General features: G+C 36.0%; 3 protein-coding genes across 3 annotated transcripts; 2 read left to right on the top strand and 1 right to left on the bottom strand.

Moving 5' to 3' along the window:
• The first annotated feature begins 215 nt into the window (after window positions 1–215).
• LOC137721941 (uncharacterized) lies at window positions 216–1,361 on the top strand. The gene has a single exon (XM_068460957.2). It carries the CDS (start codon window positions 264–266, stop codon window positions 1,185–1,187), a length of 924 nt encoding a protein of 307 aa, XP_068317058.1. The 5' UTR covers window positions 216–263; the 3' UTR covers window positions 1,188–1,361.
• A 6,264-nt stretch (window positions 1,362–7,625) lies between these two features.
• On the top strand, window positions 7,626–12,381 carry LOC137722967 (B-type cell cycle switch protein ccs52A). Its single transcript, XM_068462103.2, has 10 exons — window positions 7,626–8,275; window positions 8,391–8,513; window positions 8,764–8,868; window positions 9,765–9,944; window positions 10,172–10,234; window positions 10,343–10,537; window positions 11,073–11,174; window positions 11,260–11,322; window positions 11,429–11,497; window positions 11,908–12,381. Exons 1-10 carry the CDS (start codon window positions 7,796–7,798, stop codon window positions 11,959–11,961), a joined length of 1,434 nt encoding a protein of 477 aa, XP_068318204.1. The 5' UTR covers window positions 7,626–7,795; the 3' UTR covers window positions 11,962–12,381.
• A 1,924-nt stretch (window positions 12,382–14,305) lies between these two features.
• LOC137722938 (protein STAY-GREEN homolog, chloroplastic-like) lies at window positions 14,306–16,277 on the bottom strand. Its single transcript, XM_068462068.2, has 4 exons — window positions 15,705–16,277; window positions 15,351–15,524; window positions 15,098–15,265; window positions 14,306–14,773 (listed from the first exon to the last, which is right to left on the bottom strand). The coding sequence occupies exons 1-4, from the start codon at window positions 15,831–15,833 to the stop codon at window positions 14,393–14,395; spliced, it is 852 nt and encodes a 283-aa protein (XP_068318169.1). The 5' UTR covers window positions 15,834–16,277; the 3' UTR covers window positions 14,306–14,392.
• Window positions 16,278–18,307: the final 2,030 nt, after the last annotated feature.

Below are 18,307 nucleotides of genomic sequence, written 5' to 3'. Positions count from 1 at the left end.
AAGTAGGAACTTTCTTTTTCCTTTTTCGTTGCTTACTCTTTAACCCAACTTTGCTTTTTCTGAGCTATAAAGTCCACAAACAGTTTAAGCCTAACTATTTGCAACCTTGTATCTGTTTAGATCTAGTTTTTCATAGAATTCGATAAGCCAAAACCACATTCTTGTAGTGTACAAGCTTCCAAGAAAATCAAACCAAACCGTTTTGTACATTTATGATTTATTGTTACTATATTCGTTCTTCGAAATCAAGCTCATTTTCTCACATGGGCTCTCTCTTCTATCTCACATTGGTTGTTCTTTCATTCATATGTGTAGCGTTCACAAAATCTGAAGCTCAGAAGATCCAATCAGCCCGTCTTCTCGACCTTCTCATTCGAGACGTCACCTTCAAGGCGTACGACACACGAATCAGGACAGGAACACTACACACTGTAAATTTACCAGCAAACTTCTCAGGCATCATAGTTGATACTGCAAGATACAGATGTGGCAGTCTGCGAAGGTACGGCGCGCAGGTAAAAGAATTTCATCTAGGCACTGGTGTATCTGTGCATCCATGTGCTGAGAGGGTCATGATAGTTAGACAAAATTTGGGATATAATTGGTCCTCAATATATTATGCCAACTATGACCTATCTGGATATCAGCTTGTTTCTCCAATTTTAGGCCTCTTAGCATATAACGCCGGTATGGATGTGAACTTCAGCAACCCTTTTGAGCTTGGTATTGAAGCTGGAGAAAAACCCATCAGCATTGACTTTAAAAACATCACAAGGGTGAACAATGAATTGGGTACAAGGCCATTATGTGCAAGTTTTGAAGGTGATGGAAAAGTGACATTGGCAAGGGAAACTAAACCTTACATTTGTGTTGCAAAAAGGCATGGACATTTCGGGTTGGTCATTGAGAAGCCTATTCCGGTGCAGTTGAGGAAGAGAGTGAGCCAGTGGAAAATAGCGGTTGGAAGCTCGGTTGGATCTGCATTGGGTGCTTTTCTTTTGGGACTGCTTCTAGTGGCAATGCTTGTGAAGGTGAAGAAGCAGTCGAGGATGGTGGAGATGGAGAGAAGGGCTTATGAAGAGGAAGCTTTACAGGTATCAATGGTTGGACATGTGAGGGCTCCTACCGCATCGGGTACTCGAACAACACCAGCAATTGAGCATGCGTATATACCTCCTCCTCACTGAATTGGATTCAGTTTTTCATACTAAATTATTCTTTTTTAACATTATTTAGCTGAAATGGAAAGGTATTCGTTGTGAGATAGAATTGTATTTAACCAAAATTTTCAAAGGCTCCATTGGTTGGCAGAAGGAAATTCTACTTTCTGAGCTATACATGGCCATTCATTGTTCTTTTTACCTTCAATTTTCATGACAGGATGAGGTTTCTTTTCTTTTTCTTATGAATGTTTCCTAATTACTTGTCAAACTGCAGAGTGGAGACACAGATTAACAAAACTTTAACTGCAGTTACAGGTTATCTTACTAACTAAAGGGTTTATGGTGTGCTTAATTTGACCTCACCGTGATGGTAAAAGGACAACAATCTTCTCACTCACTTGACAATTAGCCTCCACCATACAATCAAATCGCTTTAATACATTACTTAGTTCAGATTAAGAACTTATAGAAAACAATACTTTAGTCTCTAGTCACTCCTGAAATAGAAGCAAAATCATCCCTAAATCCCTTGAATCTCACCTTTTCGCTTCAAATTTATTTTGTCAAAGGCTATCACATAAAACCCGTGATATGTCTTCAGACTTCAAAATGATCTTAACCAACATTTTATACATTGAATTTGTGAAAGAAAAACTCCTTATAAGGGTTTCCTAAAGCTGAGATTTTATTTTATTTTTTAAGGGAAACTAGCCTTCATGCACACGCTAATGCGCGTACAGAATGCATTTTTTGAATCACGGCATGCTATGCGCGACTTACACATTTTAAATGTATTTATATACGTAAATTGACAAAAGGAAAGTGAAATATTTGAAGTAAATGAATAATCTTAGATCATGCAAGAAGAAACCTCTTATAATCCAATTAAAGTAGCTAGACCTTTTTTTATAACCGGCATTACATGCCTCTTAAGATGTTTTGAACGTGCTTAAAAATAGAGAAAATAATATTTAATAAACAACTGATTGAATCACATTATTGCTAACCTATTGTGAGGCTAAACCCACCCTCTTCCCCTTAGTGTAGATAATATCGTTTGTTAAAAAAAAAAAACAATCATTTGACAACTAATTTAATGTAATTTAATCACATTATTATCCGCATGAGAAAGACTTTTTTTATAACCGACATTACACCCCTCTCAAGATGTTTTGAACGTATTTAAAAATAGAGAAAATAATATTTTAATAAGCAACTGATTGACTCACATTATTGCTATCCCATTGTGAGGCTAAACTCACCCCTCCCCATTAGTGTAGATAATATCGTTTGTTAAAAAAAAAAATCATTTGACAACTAATTTAACCACATTATTATCTGCGTGCGAAATATTTTTTTATAACCGGCATTACACGCCTCTTAAGATGTTTTGAACGTGTTTAAAATAGAGAAAATAATATTTAATAAATGTCACAACCCGTCCTTAAGGTGTATATTATTTTATCCTCGAGAGTAAGGAAATGACGTAATTGCCCTTGGACGTTGAGATGTGTTGTGTGTGATATATTTTTGGTTGTGGTCCAATTCCTAACTTTCCTATACTTTTGGAACTACTTAGGACTTAGGTTTTATTTTCTTTTGTTTTTGGTTGGTGACCCACTAGGACCACACACACACACACACCCAAACCTCTCCGTTGACCCTCTCTCTCTCCTTCTCTCAGATTTCATCCGTTGTCCGTATAAGTTGTACGGTCACTCTTCAAACTAGCTTCATCTTACACGGATCGACGTCGAGGAGGTTGGTTTTGTGTTCTTTGTGAGCTCAGGAACTCATCCATACCCTTAGTTCAACATGAGAGCTCGTAAAACTCGAAAACCAGAGAACCCAGTTTTGGGTTACTGTTTATGTAGTCATGATCATGGACTTTTCTTCGAATTTTAAGGTTCTAGGGAGTTTTAGGACGTCTTCACGAAGCTCGAGGAAGAAAGTTAGAGTGTTTTGGACGTCAGGAAGCTTAGTTTTGGAGAGTTGCAGTGGTGGCCGGATTATCATGAGTTTTTCTGGTGAGATCCCATTGGATTTAAAGTCCTAAAAGTCGTAAGGTTTTATTCTACTCGTTGTAAACTTCATTTTGGTACAAATTTCATGGATTTTGGTTAAGAAATGAGAAAGATATGAAGTTTTAAAGTTTTTCCAGAAACCGGCAAAAATTCGAGTTTCAAACGACGGTGCTGATGGCGGCGACCGGCGAGGCTCGTCAGAGAAGGAGATGAATATTCCGTCAGAGTTGACGGAATATTCTAACGGCGTCAAGTAACGTCGTTAACTTCTGTTAAAGTTTTAACGGAATATTCCTAACTGCCGTTAACTGTTCCGTTAGGGTTGGCCATGCGTGGGGGTGCGTCTGGCCGTGCCTTGGCCGACGCATGAGTGGTCGGAAAATTTTTCTAAAAATATGGAGATGTTCGTGGTGTTGAGTAGATCACGTTGGTATATTCAAACACCCCATTTGAGCAATGTATGAGAAGTTATTAGCTTGTTTCGTTTATGTGCTTTAAATTAACGTTTATATAGTTGTTTCGCATATAGGCGAGACCTATCCTCAGGACAAGCATAGTCAATCGAGGCTTGGGGGCTATGACCTTTCCACATACCAATGAGTGGGCTTTTGGTTTTCCGTATATACCTATATACTTGAGATTTTTCCCAGAAAATTGATTTAAATGAAATTGTGTTTAGAAATGCCATGCATATTGATTTATACGTAGATCATTAAATTAATATAGTATGCATAAATGTGATTTGACGCTGTGGACGCTCAGGTAGGTACCTGGTGAGTTGTAGATTGTTTATGTAAGTTGATGATTATGTGAGATGTGTTGAAAGCTCATAAACCTGCACCCTGGCAATTAGGGCACAGTCCTTCACGTGATATTCACCTCCCGCACCAAACGCTCACCTTAGATCCAAGTTAAGTGCATAGTCTTGTCGTACATACCACTATAGGTGGTTTTGACTTGTAGGTGACCCGCGATTATTCGCACAGTCTTCACTTGATCGTAGCACTTGAGTGTATTTATTTACACCTAGTCCTGTCGTACAGACCACTTTAAGTGGTTCTGACTCGCGTGCAGGTATATTTGTTGGGATGTGGATTTGAACTGTACAGTTAAGTGACTCCAGTTAGATGGATGAGCTTTAGATTCAGCCGTACAGGTCATGTTAGGTGACTCCAGCTGACATATCATTTTGCATTGATTTATATCACCTGGCTTACATATTTTTATGCTGAGATATTTCACATGGCATATTTGTGGATTTTGCTATTCTGAGCATGGTTGTGGTATAAATATGTATTCTATTTTCTGGGAAATTATACAGGTTTTACGGCTAGGGGTTACTATCTTTGATAATTAAAATGGTTTTGAAAAACTTTGTTTTTGCCCACTCACATTTTCTGTTTTGCGCCCCTCCAGGTTCTAGTTAGGAGTGCTTTTTGGTGGCTTGGGAGGAATCCACGGTAGCTCTGACAGATTATCACCATTGTAGGATTACCTTTGGTGTTGTATAATTAGTATTCGTCCTGCTAGACTGCACTTAGGCTATTATGCTCTGGTTGTGAATTCACACTTAATTTCGTCTTGCACTTATTCTTATCTAGTGCTCTAATTAGTTTGGTTTTTATTTATTCGCATTTCTTATATTAATATTGCTTTTGCACTGTGCACATGGCGCCATCACGCCTTGATTTCGGTCGAGGTGTGTCATTAAACAATTGATTGAATCACATTATTGCTAGCCCATTGTGAGGCTAAGCCCACCCCTATCCCCTTAGTGTAGATAATATCCTTTGTTAAAAAAAAAAAAAAAAAAAAAAAAAAGTCATTTGACAACTAATTTAATCACATAATTATTCGGGTGCAAATGACCTTTTTTATAACCGGCATTACACACCTCTTTTGAACGTGTTTAAAAATAGATAAATTGAATTATATTATTGCTAGCCTATTGTGAGGTACTAATTAAAAAAAAAACCACAAAAAAAAAATAATTATTAAAAAAACACTATTAAAATGATGAAAATGCCCCTGTCTTATTTGATGCATTATTTTGGGATGCCTTTGAACTTTTTTGTCTTGAGGGCATTTTTCTCCAAATTTTTTTGTTGAAGCTCAGTGAGTCCAAAATCACTATTCACCTTTTCCATTGGCTTTATATATAGATAGTGAGGGCAATAGAGTAGTAGGCAAGAATTAAGAACTACACACTAGGACCAAGTCATTGAACTACTAAAGTAGTCTACCCTCCCAATCGCACAAAGCGATTAGGGGGACCTAACCACTGTTAGAACGTCGTCTCTTCAAACACCCCACACCAGCCAAAATACTGTTATCCGTATGCAGTGAAATTTCCTGTTTTGATGTGAATTAGTTTTCAAACAACATGTAAATGATATGAGTTCTACTATACTTTCATGAGTTAGATTGAATAAACAATTGAGCAGGTGTAGGCAAAATCATTAGTCACAGTATTGAGAGTATTAATTTAGGAAAAGAAGGGACCTTTCATGTACTTAAAAGTATTGAGGAATGTTAGGTAAACTAATCTTTTAAGCCACATGTGCAAACCATGTGATGTGTCACCAATAGTAAATAAGCACGTTAATCAACAATTAAGTAATAATCCAATCATCATCAACCACATCATATGATTTACAAAATATGGTTTAAATTGATGGTATCCCTAGCATTACCTGTAATGAGTAATTGGGCTTTCTCATACTGACAATTTGTTTTATGGTACAACATCAACTTTCTTCATGGTATCAGAGCATGTTGCCAAATGTGTGAAGTCTAATGGTCACATGTAATCTGCATCACCCAAACTGTGTTGTCTATATGATAGGCTTAAAAATTTGTCACACCTGAGCGGGCATGTTGAGAGTATTAACCTGACATCAGAGAAATAATGGACCTTACATGTGCATATAAGTAATTGAGCTACTCATTTTATTATCAATTGGTTTTATGATGGAATCTTAACTTTTTTTCATGAAGGATCATCATCATTTAAGCCAAATCTAATATATCTTATTTACAAATAAAGAAAAACACCATTAAACCACGATTCAAGGCTAGTTTGGTATTGATGTGATTTTAAAAAAAATAAAAATAAAAATAAAAAACTGTTTTTGCTGTGCTGTGAGAATAAACAGCGGTAAACTAAAGTTGTTAAGTGTTTGGTAAACCTTTTTTTTTTTTTTTTTTGTAAAAATGTTTTTAATAAAAAAAAAAACTGTGTCTGAGTGTTTGATAAATTTTTATATAAATTGCTTTGAATATGTTAAATGACTAAAAAGATATAGTATTTAATGTGATATAATGATTATCAAAGACATGTGGGGGTATATTTGCTATTTGAAAATTTCATTAAATGACACTGATTACTATGCTTTAAAGAAAAAAAAAACAAAAAAGCAATTTTTTTAAGCATGATAGACCTTGCTTTTGGCTTTCTATGTTTTTCTACTGTCATTAATAGCAGTTATTTTTTTTTAAAACACTATTTTTTTTTAAAACACTATTTTTTTTTTGGGGTTTTATCAAACATATTTAATGTTTCAAATTTTTAATAAGCTACTTTTTTTTTTTGTTTAAAGCACCACAATTTCCAACCAACCCTCAGTCATAACATTTTTTTTTTAATTCCTTATTATTAAAGATGAGAAAAAAGTTTGAAACTGTTACAATAATTTAGGAGCGACGAGTTTTTCAAATGCATAACACATGGATAAAACCTAACATCTTATTCACTAAGATACTGAACCATGAGCAATTCAGTTTTTTTTTTTTTTTTTTTTTTTGGAACAAATGATATTATCTATACTAACGGGGAGAGGAGGTTTAGCCTTACAATGAGATAACAATAATGTGATTCAAATTCGTTTTTGGCAAGAATTGAATATAAGACCTCTCACAATGGGCTAGCAATTCAATTACAACTTTGACATATAAAAAATTATATAACAGTTTCCTTGGAACCACAAGAATTCCTTAATTAAATAGGATTCCAACTCCCCATTTGTTATTTTGAGAGGCATCCCACATGCTTGCATCATGTTCTAAGTTGTTAGCTGTTTTTTATGTTATTTTGATTATCTTAATTGTCTGGTGATCTGTATATGCAATATAATAATCTTTGTTCTCCGTTTGTGATGCTCATCATATACCAACCAATATTCTTGATCCAAAAATAATTAATTATACCAATGAATTGTACTTATATATTATTTACCAATATATAAAAAAGACAAAATAAAAAAGTTTTTTAAACCCAAATTCTAAGCATTATTTGAAATTTGGTTAAATCGCAATCCAATTTTGCCAAGGAAAAGGAAGTCCCACTAAATTTTGGTTAAGAAAACAAAAAAGAGTTTACTAGAGCGAATTGGACTTACCAAACGCACCAAAATATAACCCCCTCCCCTATGATTTTCCCGGGATAATTATCTCCTCTGCTTTCTTACCTGGTTTTCCCGGGAAAATTACCAGAACCCATCAAGCCCTTCTCTCTCCTCCCATCCTCTCTCTCCTTTCCCATCCCAATTCCTTCTCTCTCCCACAGACAGAGAGACAACAAACACACACCCACACACACACTGATCTTCTATGGAGGATACCACTCCGACAACCCCATCGACTCCGACTCTGCTCCGCACTCCTCAGGCACTACATTCCCTAACCCCATCTCGGCACATCGACCGCCTGATCAACTACAACCACCACCAATCGCCGTCCAGGACCATCTACTCCGATAGGTTCATCCCCAGTAGATCCGGTTCCAACTTCCCCCTCTTCGACATCTCCAATACTCCATCCGAGGGCCGCGATGACTCGTCAAGCGCCTACGGCACTCTCCTACGCGCTGCCCTCTTTGGACCTGACTCCGCCGGCGTCGTCCCTCCGGCGACGCCTGAGAAAAGGAGCGCGATTCAGATGAACCCGCCCAGCCCCAACATCTTCCGGTTCAAGACCGAGACTCGCCGGTCAATGCACTCGCTTTCCCCTTTTGGGTTCGATGATGTGGTCACCGGAGTTCACCATAGCCCCGTCAAGGCTCCTCGGAAGGTTCCCCGGTCGCCTTATAAGGTGACTTTCATCACTTTCAAGTCTTTTGCCGATTTGGGTTTGGTTTGATTTTGGATATTGTGAATTGGGTTTTTATTTATTTATTTTATTTACGGAAATTTTGTTTCTTGTTCAGGTTTTGGATGCCCCTGCTTTGCAGGACGATTTCTATCTGAATCTTGTCGATTGGTCTTCGCACAATGTGCTTGCTGTTGGGTTGGGAAATTGTGTTTATTTATGGAATGCTTGTAGTAGCAAGGTCAGCTCTAACTTAGCTTCTCTTTCTAATTTTAACATTTTTTTTCGACAAATTTCTAATGTTAACATTGTTGTTGTAATTTGAGGTAAACGTGGATGTTTTTCGATGTCACAAGTCGCTACCTTTTTATGATTGTAACTGTTTTTCGATCATGTGGTGTGCGTTTTTCCTGGTGTATGTATGAAATTGATCACTTTGAGTCTTTGCCGATGCGATATTTTTTGACTTTATGATTGGATGTCACTTGCAGGTAACTAAGTTATGTGACTTGGGGATTGATGATAGTGTCTGTTCTGTTGGCTGGGCTCAACGTGGAACTCATCTTGCGGTTGGAACTAGCAATGGGAAAGTCCAAGTAAGTGATACTTGGACCTATTCACATCTGATAGACATGGTTCATTCTTAGAGATTTGATATTGAGATGTTATTTTATATTTATAATATTGCAAAGTGCAATTACAAGTGTAGTTGCAACAACATTCACAATATAGGTGTATAAGCAACAAATTTGTGACTTTAGTATGGGGAATACTATCCTCAAACAACGTAATGCTTGAAATACTTATATGAACTGCAGAATTTGTGGAAAAGGTTTGTTATTAGAATGTAGACTAATACAAATAACAAGGTCCTATCTAGCTGCATATCCCTGTCTGGTCTGTTGTGCAGACAGTCCCCCGAACACGTCATCTATTTACTCATTCTAGAATCTCCAAGTTTTGTTCCGATGTCCAGATTCCAAACTTGGCTTTAAGTGTTCAGCTTTGTAGATGTATGTTACTGGTCTTTAGATAGGAGTTGGAATAGGTAAGTCGAAACCTCCATGCCCTGCTCATTACATTGTGAATCTGTGACGATGTTTGTTTATATGAGTCTGAACACAATAGGATTCTGATTTTGGTGACTTCCTTTAATTTGATTTTTTGCACAACTGTTCAAACATGAATAAAATTTTGACTACTGGTCTGATTATATGTGACATGCTTCTTCTGTGTTTGGCCTTTGTCAGAACCAGGTTAGTGTATATGAAAATCAGGTTAGGATTGTATTTATTGTTGCAATTGGATATTCAACAGTTGCATGGGAGCAGTTTATGCGTTGGTTTTTGTGCTGCATTATAACAGGAATTTCATATCTAGCACCACTTTTGTGTAATTGTTTCCATTTGAATTTTACTGTTAGACATGTGGCATGTTTATTGTATATATGCTGCTGCATAACTGGCTGATGCACTTGCTATCTACTGTATAGATATGGGATGCATCCCGGTGTAGGAGGGTAAGAACCATGGAGGGCCACCGACTACGCATTGGCGCCTTAGCCTGGAGTTCATCTATGCTGTCTTCTGGTAGCCGGGACAAGACTATTCTTCAACGTGATATTCGTGCTCAGGATGATTTTGTTAGCAAACTTTCCGGACACAAGTCAGAGGTCAGAATTTTTGAGTTCATGTTCACTTTGAATAAACTTCTGTGTACAATAAGAAACTGTTAACTTTAAAATTCTGTGTACTCATTCTAATTATTAGTTCTTCTAACTTGTACTTCGTGTAACATGCCATTTGTCTTTGTTGCATTGTTATTATCCATGTATCTTGCATATCATATTTTGTTTCATTTATATATTTCGCACCCTGAAGATATTTGATTATCCTTTAGGTTTGTGGACTGAAATGGTCATATGATAACCGTGAGCTGGCATCAGGCGGGAATGATAACAGGGTATGTTATGGCAATTTTTTTATTTCAGTCCGACTTATTTTGTGTGCAGTTTTAATTTGGTCACGCTACCAATTCATAACTGATAGTTTGCTCTCTCTCTATTTACAGCTTTTTGTTTGGAATCAACATTCAACTCAACCGGTGCTCAAATACTGTGAGCATACTGCAGCTGTGAAAGCTATTGCATGGTCTCCCCATCAGCATGGGCTTCTTGCATCTGGAGGAGGAACAGCAGACCGATGTATTCGTTTCTGGAATACTACCACCAACTCACACTTGAGCTGCATGGACACTGGAAGTCAGGTGAAAAACTTCTTTCTTGTTTGTTTTAATCTGCTTACTCTCCTGTTGATTTTTTTTAAACATGCATGCAGTACGAAAGCTTTGCTGTGTGAGAAATATTTAGAGAACCTGAACTGATTGCAGTGAAATGTCATTATTTCAGTAGTTCCAAACCTGGTTGTTGTTTCATCACATTGTTCTTTTTCTAATGAGTAGTTATTTCCAACAAATATAAATATTCCTTTAAAAAAAAAAAAAAAATTTTACCTTTTCCATGTAATGATAATTGATTGATAAAAGGAGGAAACATGGGTTAACATATTCACAACTTGAATCCAATTACTTTCGCTCTGTACCTCACCTAGGTGCTAAATCAAAGGAAAACTATTTTACCGCGAAAATTACATGGATTTCTCATTCACGATGCTAGATGTTGATATACACTGTTCATAGACATGAATTTTGTTGGTGACTGAAATCCCTCCCTTTCACTTGTCCCTTTTTCTGATTACTATGCGCAGCTATACTTATATCCATTAGATCTGTACATCTGCAGGTTTGCAATCTTGTGTGGTCTAAAAATGTCAATGAACTAGTCAGCACCCATGGATACTCCCAAAATCAAATAATAGTTTGGAGATATCCCACCATGTCAAAGGTAAATAAGTGTTGTCAATTCCCCAAAACCAATAAATTTCTTTTATCTTGGTTTCTAATTCTTCAACGCTATTCTGATGATGCAGCTGGCAACTCTTACGGGCCATTCATACAGAGTTCTTTATCTTGCCATCTCACCTGATGGACAGGTTCTGTACCCAATCTTTTGATTGTGCATGCCCTCTTTTTATGGTTATGCAAATTACTTTTCATTTGTTTATGAATATTCTGATCTGTCATTGATTATTGTTTCAGACAATTGTCACTGGAGCAGGAGATGAAACACTAAGATTTTGGAATGTGTTTCCTTCCCCCAAGTCCCAGGTAAAAGATTCAATACTTGATGGGAATATTTAATGCAAATGATTTGGTTAATAGCTCTTCCTTAATTGTTTAGTCATCAGAGCAGGTTATAACGGATGCATAATTGATTATGCTTCCTTGAGAACTCATTTTCTGTCGATGTTCCGCCTGCATGCAAAGTCAGTAAGGTCATTAGAGAAAAACAGGGTACTTTGGTAGTATTGATTATTTTCCTTCCCTGACATCGCTTAATAATTGGGTTCTATATCCTTAATCACGTTATCTTACATTCTATAATGTGAATTGAAATTGGTTTAAGCAAAGACAATAAATTGCATCCAGTTGTTCCGTTTCATGTCCTCTACCTTTGATTCTATTTCGAGCTTGAGAGGAATGCAACTCACGTCAAATGAATGAAATTGTTATTGCAGAACAGGGAAAGTGAAATTGGAGCATCATCGCTTGGAAGAACCGTTATCCGGTGACCTCGTACATAACATCAATACTGACTTGGCAACCTTCACAGTTGCTCAGACTGCCAGAGGATGGGAACCGGGCAATGATGTGCCATTTCTTTTTGACATGATACCATAGATGTGCAGGAGATTATGCCGCGACCTCAGAAGACTAAGACGAGAGATGAAGTGATGGGTTCGGTAGGATTTCGATATTTTACTCTCTTTTCCCACTTAAGTAGTTTACTATATATAATGTATAGAGGGGGGGTTGTGATGAATATTCTCACCTTCTCGGAGCTCCCTCACTTTGTATATTTAAAGAGGAGGATACACTGGACTGGGAGATAAGTCGGGTCAGCAGGGTGCAAGTTTGTTTCACATTCTTTGTAAATGGATCACAATTTTTTTCACATTTTAGTTGAAAATTAGGTGATTTATTTTTACAAATCTAGTTCGTGTCGTCGCATTCGCACGTGCCAAATTCTCTGACGTGTTCGATTGATATAGGTTCTCCCTTCAGTCACTGTGGAATCGGATACATGGAATTCGATGATTAATTAGTGTTAATAATTCACAAAGGGAAGCTGTCTTAAGCTAATGGACCATTAATCATATGATTCAAGATGTTCTGTTCTTTTATTCTTTTCTGAATTGCGACAGAATCAGAACCTTGTGCCAACCGCTCCGATCTATCAAAGCCAGATTGAATCACCACCGTGTGATTTGTAACGAACGACAGCATGTCCAAGTGCAATTTCGTGAAAAGGTGAGATGCAGATTTCTTTTCTTTTTTAAAAAAGGCCTAGCTAGTGGCTTCACCGTGATAACTTTTTTCTAGCCATCATCATGCGATTCACTAAGGCTAAGAATTGAACCCAAGACATGTGTGGAATTCGGATCTGAAATTCATTCCAAATCACTAAGCCACCCCATAGTCGTTAGGTGAGATGCAGATTTAAATGTTTAACGCAATTTTGTGATATTACATATTCACAGAATTTAAACTATTATAAAACAGGTAGATTTCACGGGGGAGGCTTTTTTATTCCAAAATTGGTTTTTGTCATCACAAATAAATGCAGAAATGACAATTGGATAAATTGTTCCATTGGCCAAAACATTGGTTTTGAGTGAATTTGGATGACCAAACAATTTGAGTAAATCTCTAAATGGCTACTATATGCACAAGCGTACAAATGCTACCAATACGTATTTGTCACAAAACTGATAGATGCAAGAGATCCATATTTGCAAACACTCCAGAAGATGTTGAAGAGCGAGGTCATATAAAGTCATCATAAAGGAGCAAGACCACATAAGGTCATCACTGAAAGACAAACACATAACTCAATGCTCAAAGGCGAAAAACCACACCCAGCGATCGATCGTAGAAGCATGACCAGAACACTCGCTCGGCAAGAGAACAAAAAAGCTACACACCCTAAGAAGGCAACCATTTTTTGACTCATGTATGTGGAGGATTAGAGCATCTCTAAAGGAGATGTCAAATTCAAAACATCAAATTTTAATTTGATGGCTAACTTGACAATTTGACATATTGTTAATATTTTTCTTTCATCTGATATGCCAAAATTTATTGCTTTATTTATTTATTTTTAAACAAAAATAATAAAAACTGGGTTGTTGTTGGTTTAAAAATAATAAAATAATACTTAAATATGCTAGCATTTAAGGTAAGGCAAGTGAAATGCATTTGAAAATAGCAAAAATCATATTTGAAGGCAGCTTCAAATCTGACATCTATTTGTCCATGTCAGCTTAAGTATCTTTTTCATGTTAGCTTTGATATCTCAGTTGGAGTAAATAGTACATCATTTATTATTGTTACATGTCAATGTGACATTTTTAACATTTCTTTTGTCAATGACTCTAGCCAAGGTGGAGCCGACAAATGTGACGGCGCAACTATACTGTTGACAAACCGTCAAAAGTAGGTATGGTAAGCCCAACTCCCCAAAAGTTTTTCAATATGTTGCCTGATTAGTGTGTATTGTCAACTACACATACCGAACTGGTTCATTTTTTCCCCAACCAATTACATGAAATTAAAGGGGTGTTGTTGGTAGTTTACAATTCTATCATGTGCTTTGATTTCAAAACAAAGACAAGTATAAATAGATTAAGGTTCAAAACGAGGGTACATGAAATTACATATTTTTTTTGGAAATCTAAATTTAAATTTATTTTTTTTGGATTTAATCTTTTTGAATAAAATGTAGGATAGTTATTAACTTATAAAACACGTACAAACTGAAAATAGTGTGCTTTAAGGGTCTTGATAAAAATCTATGTTGAAAATTTCAACCCAATTAAAATAAAAAATAACCTAGATAATAATACAAATAGAGGATAGGAATAATATTTTTGCAGTAATATTAACAGATAGGTACACATCTATTTACATTAATTAAATAAACAAAAGAAATAAATAAAATCTTCAGTTTGTTTCCTGGGTTTGCCCCTGAAAGCTCTGGTGGGTCCCAACCCTAGTTTGATTTGCATGGGGAAGCTCTTGGGACCATGCAATCGAAGTCAGTGGTGTGAAGCAACAGTCGCACTCCTCTTGACACGTCTCTGGCAAGTCCCAGTTGCTTGGAGAAGTTGCCTCCTCCCCCTCCCCGCCGCTGTTGTTTTCCTGGTGGTGGGCACCGCCTGATGACCCACTAGAAGGTGCTGCTGCGTCGATGAGTGGGCCCCAGCACTCCACCTTGTTGAATTCGGGAATGCTCGAGTGGAAGTAGATCCATACCGAAGCGTCCTGCAGTTCTGGGTAGCTGTTGAACAAGTTGACGTCCCCATGGACGAAGGCCTTCAAAACCTACCAAGGGAAAGGGAATATTACGTTTTATTAAAGATCATAGAGAAATTAATCAACCATTAAGAGAAATTAATTCTCGATTAATTAATTCTTATAAATGTGTGTGTAGTTACATTAGCATGATCTCTCAATAATTATTTAATATACCAAAACAATCGTTACTGTCATGTGTTATTATTCTACTCAAATGATGTATATTATAACTAGAATATACACTACTCTGTACCTAGTGCACAAAAATTTGTCGTACGTGCAGTTTAAATGAGATGAACTAGAATTTCAGTGGTATAAAAATTATTAATAACTAATTAATTGCTGACTTACCACAGGTAATTCTTTGCAGAAGATGAAGTATCTGAGCCTTGCAAACAAATCTAAGAGGAAATGACCTCCACTTATGTGACAGTGAACATGGAGAGACATCTTGTTCTTAACTTTCTTCCACTGAGCAACAACTTCATCTCTTTGCAACTTGCTGTACCACCCTTGCAACTGCAACATCAAACTTCCCGATTTCCATGAATTCTTCATTAAAGTAATTAATAAAAAAATTAATCTTAGTCAGAATTCTTAAAACCTGAGAGTTGTCGATTGTTTGTGAAATTGCCAGAGTGAGCTTTGAGGTGATGTCACTATGAGTGAGTGTGTAAGTTCTTGGAAGCTTCCCTGGGTGCTTCTTTTCATCCACTCCTAGAAACAGAACCTTCAGCTTCGATGCTTCAAATATTGCTGGCCCAAATAGCCTCGCAACCTAATCAATCAAAACCCACACCACACAAAAAAATTGAAAACCGAAAAGTAGACATGAGCGTAATCAAGTTGACAGTCAGCCTTGCTCCTAAGTTAGAATCCCGCTTAAGCATGTGAGATTAGATTTGAATATCGCTCGTATGGTTTGTGAATAAAATGATTAAGAGTAAAGGATACTTACAGGAACTATGGCCCTGTTTCTTTTCTTGGGAGTTCTTGTATAGTGAAACAAAGAGCTTCTATGATGAGAGAGAGGGAGTGAAGGCTTGAAATCCCAAGGAAGCACAGAAGCAGCAGTAAAAGCTCCCATCTCTCTCTCTCTCTCTCTCTCTCTCAGCTTGTAGGCACCCAATTATGTAAATCTATATGTATGAAGCTAAGTAAACAAAAAGAGTCAAGAGTTTGAAAGAAAAGGAGAAGTGTGACTGAGAGTTTTGGTTTGCCTTTGCTTGTACTTCTGCTTTTGCTTTTGAGAATAACTTGTGAGCTCAGCGTTTGAAACGTTGAAGAATTAGAGAGATTTTTCAGTGTGATCGGCACACGAGGTAATATATTATGTGTTATTATACAAATGATGAGATATGTGTGTTAAAAAATTTATAACTTAAAAAATAAATTTCCCACCATTTATATAAAAACACATAATGTACCATTTGTATTTCCGTTACAATAACAAATTTCTTGAAGAACTGAGCTTAGCGACGTGTCGGTTTGGCAATATTTGCCTGACCTGATGGGATCAAGGTTGCTTCAAGAAGCAAGAAAGCGAGTTCTTTATGGCCATTTATATATTGGATCATGGAACCATCAACCATGGACCATTTTTGTGCGGTGTGATGTGTTGGCCTCAGTTTTAAAGATCATCATTAGAATAAAAAATTAATCAAATTAAAGTTGTTTAGTAAAACAACAGTAGCAAATCAATAATAAATAATACTTCTATAGATTTGTGTTTTTTTATTAGATGGTGAAATAACTTTATTTCATGAATTGACTTATTTCACCGTACGAATTTATATATTATTAAATTTTTTATAAAATAATTTTTACGACTTTAATTTATAATATAAATAATTTTTATCATAAGCATGATTACAAAATATTAAAACCAAAAGCTCCCAAATTTTTGTATTAATTTAACCTAGCCAGGGCGGAACCAATCCACCCCCTCTCCTATTTTTAGGATTATATAGCTCTACTTTTACGTCCGCCCCTTTTTTTGGTAATTACGTCTGGCTTCTGTGGCAGTTGGGCATATACGTATTTCAATTGGTTTGGTCAGTTGCATGATTGCCATGCAGTTTCATGATGCGATATGCCAAGAAATTTACAAATATCTAACCTATTCTGTCATCTATGCATGATGCATCATGGCAAGAAATTTACAAGTATCTAACTATTCTATCATCTATGCACGACGCATGAACCTATCATGTGTGCATGATGCATGAACAGCTCCCACTTTGTCTAAATTCAATAATAGGGAGAGGCCGGGATTGAAGTCTCACATTTAATAGATGTATTATATTTTTGGGTGGGTTATATTTTACCTTTTCAGGTTTGAGTACAATTGCAACATCATACCATATTTTTTAAAAATTTCAATTTCATACATTACTTATCATTTCATTTCAATTTCATACACCCATTATAAAATCTGTCAAATTAACAGTGAAGTAATAACGTAATAGATATAAAATTTACATTTTTAACTATGTGCCTGCCAGCTTTGCAAAATGTGAATAAAAAACAAATGAAAAAGAATTAATCAATACAAAAATTGATAAAATCCACGAACCCAAAAGACCTAATTCTGATTTCCCCAAACACGGTAAAGTCAACATACATTGCCGGCCACCCATCAAATTCTTCAGACCAGAGATTTTTTCTTTCTTCCTCCCCCCCTTTCTGACTCTATCTTTTCAATGTCTCTATCTATTCCTTGGTGCGACTAACATCATTGTAAAACCTACAAAGCAACAATCCCTGAAAAGGAAAAAAAAAAAACACACACACACACACACGCACACACACAAAGGTGAACAGTGAACAAAATTGATTCCCTAACAGTCGAATTGAAAGGCTTGAGAATTCAAATAAAAAATATACAATACTGCCATCAAAATTGTAAAGCAAATCCAATACAACATTTTTAGTAGACACGGTAGTTTCTGACACGACACGAAAATGACACGAAAATAACAGGTTTCGGGTCAACATGATAACTAATTGGATCGTTATCAGGTGATCCGTTAAGAATCGGGTAATATGTGGATAACCTGTTTTGACCCGTTAAGAAAAAAATTATTTTGATAATTTTAAAGTTTAATTACTATAAGATTTATTATAAAATACAATAACCACATTAATATATACAGTTTTGTATTATTATTCTATATAAATTTAAAAAAAAATGTTTTAGTCATTATTTATTTTTATTATGAGAGTTCCTTATTATCATTACTAGGTTAAATTTTACTTAACATGTTGTTGTCCAAAATTAAATAAACTAGTATAGTATTTGTATAGGCAAGAACTAAGAAGACATACATACAAGTATGAAAAATGTGAAAGAATATATAAACACTCGTGATTCATCATTATTCCTCCACGAGCTATATGGAGGTGAGCATGTACATATAAGGCACATCACCCCCTTACCGTTGGTCGATGTGGGATGTTACAATATATTCTATATTAAATATATATTTTTGTATTATTATTCTATATAAGTTAAAAAAAAAAGGTTTTAGTTGTTATTTATTTTTATTATGAGAGTTCTTT

The sequence above is a fragment of the Pyrus communis genome, chromosome 4 (genome assembly GCF_041283825.1).
Source record: "Pyrus communis isolate YQ-2024b chromosome 4, ASM4128382v1, whole genome shotgun sequence".
Lineage (NCBI taxonomy): Eukaryota > Viridiplantae > Streptophyta > Magnoliopsida > Rosales > Rosaceae > Pyrus > Pyrus communis.
This window is presented reverse-complemented; position numbering and strand designations above follow the sequence as displayed.

Coding starts and splice junctions, on each gene's coding strand:
- LOC137722967 (XM_068462103.2), top strand. CDS start 7,796: ATGGAGGATACCACTCCGACAACCCCATCGACTCCGACTCTGCTCCGC. Junction 8,869..9,764: donor CTAGCAATGGGAAAGTCCAA/GTAAGTGATACT, acceptor TCTACTGTATAG/ATATGGGATGCATCCCGGTG. Junction 11,175..11,259: donor GATATCCCACCATGTCAAAG/GTAAATAAGTGT, acceptor CTGATGATGCAG/CTGGCAACTCTTACGGGCCA.
- LOC137722938 (XM_068462068.2), bottom strand. CDS start 15,833: ATGGGAGCTTTTACTGCTGCTTCTGTGCTTCCTTGGGATTTCAAGCCT. Junction 15,266..15,350: donor AAACAATCGACAACTCTCAG/GTTTTAAGAATT, acceptor TTGATGTTGCAG/TTGCAAGGGTGGTACAGCAA. Junction 14,774..15,097: donor TCTGCAAAGAATTACCTGTG/GTAAGTCAGCAA, acceptor TTCCCTTGGTAG/GTTTTGAAGGCCTTCGTCCA.
- LOC137721941 (XM_068460957.2), top strand. CDS start 264: ATGGGCTCTCTCTTCTATCTCACATTGGTTGTTCTTTCATTCATATGT.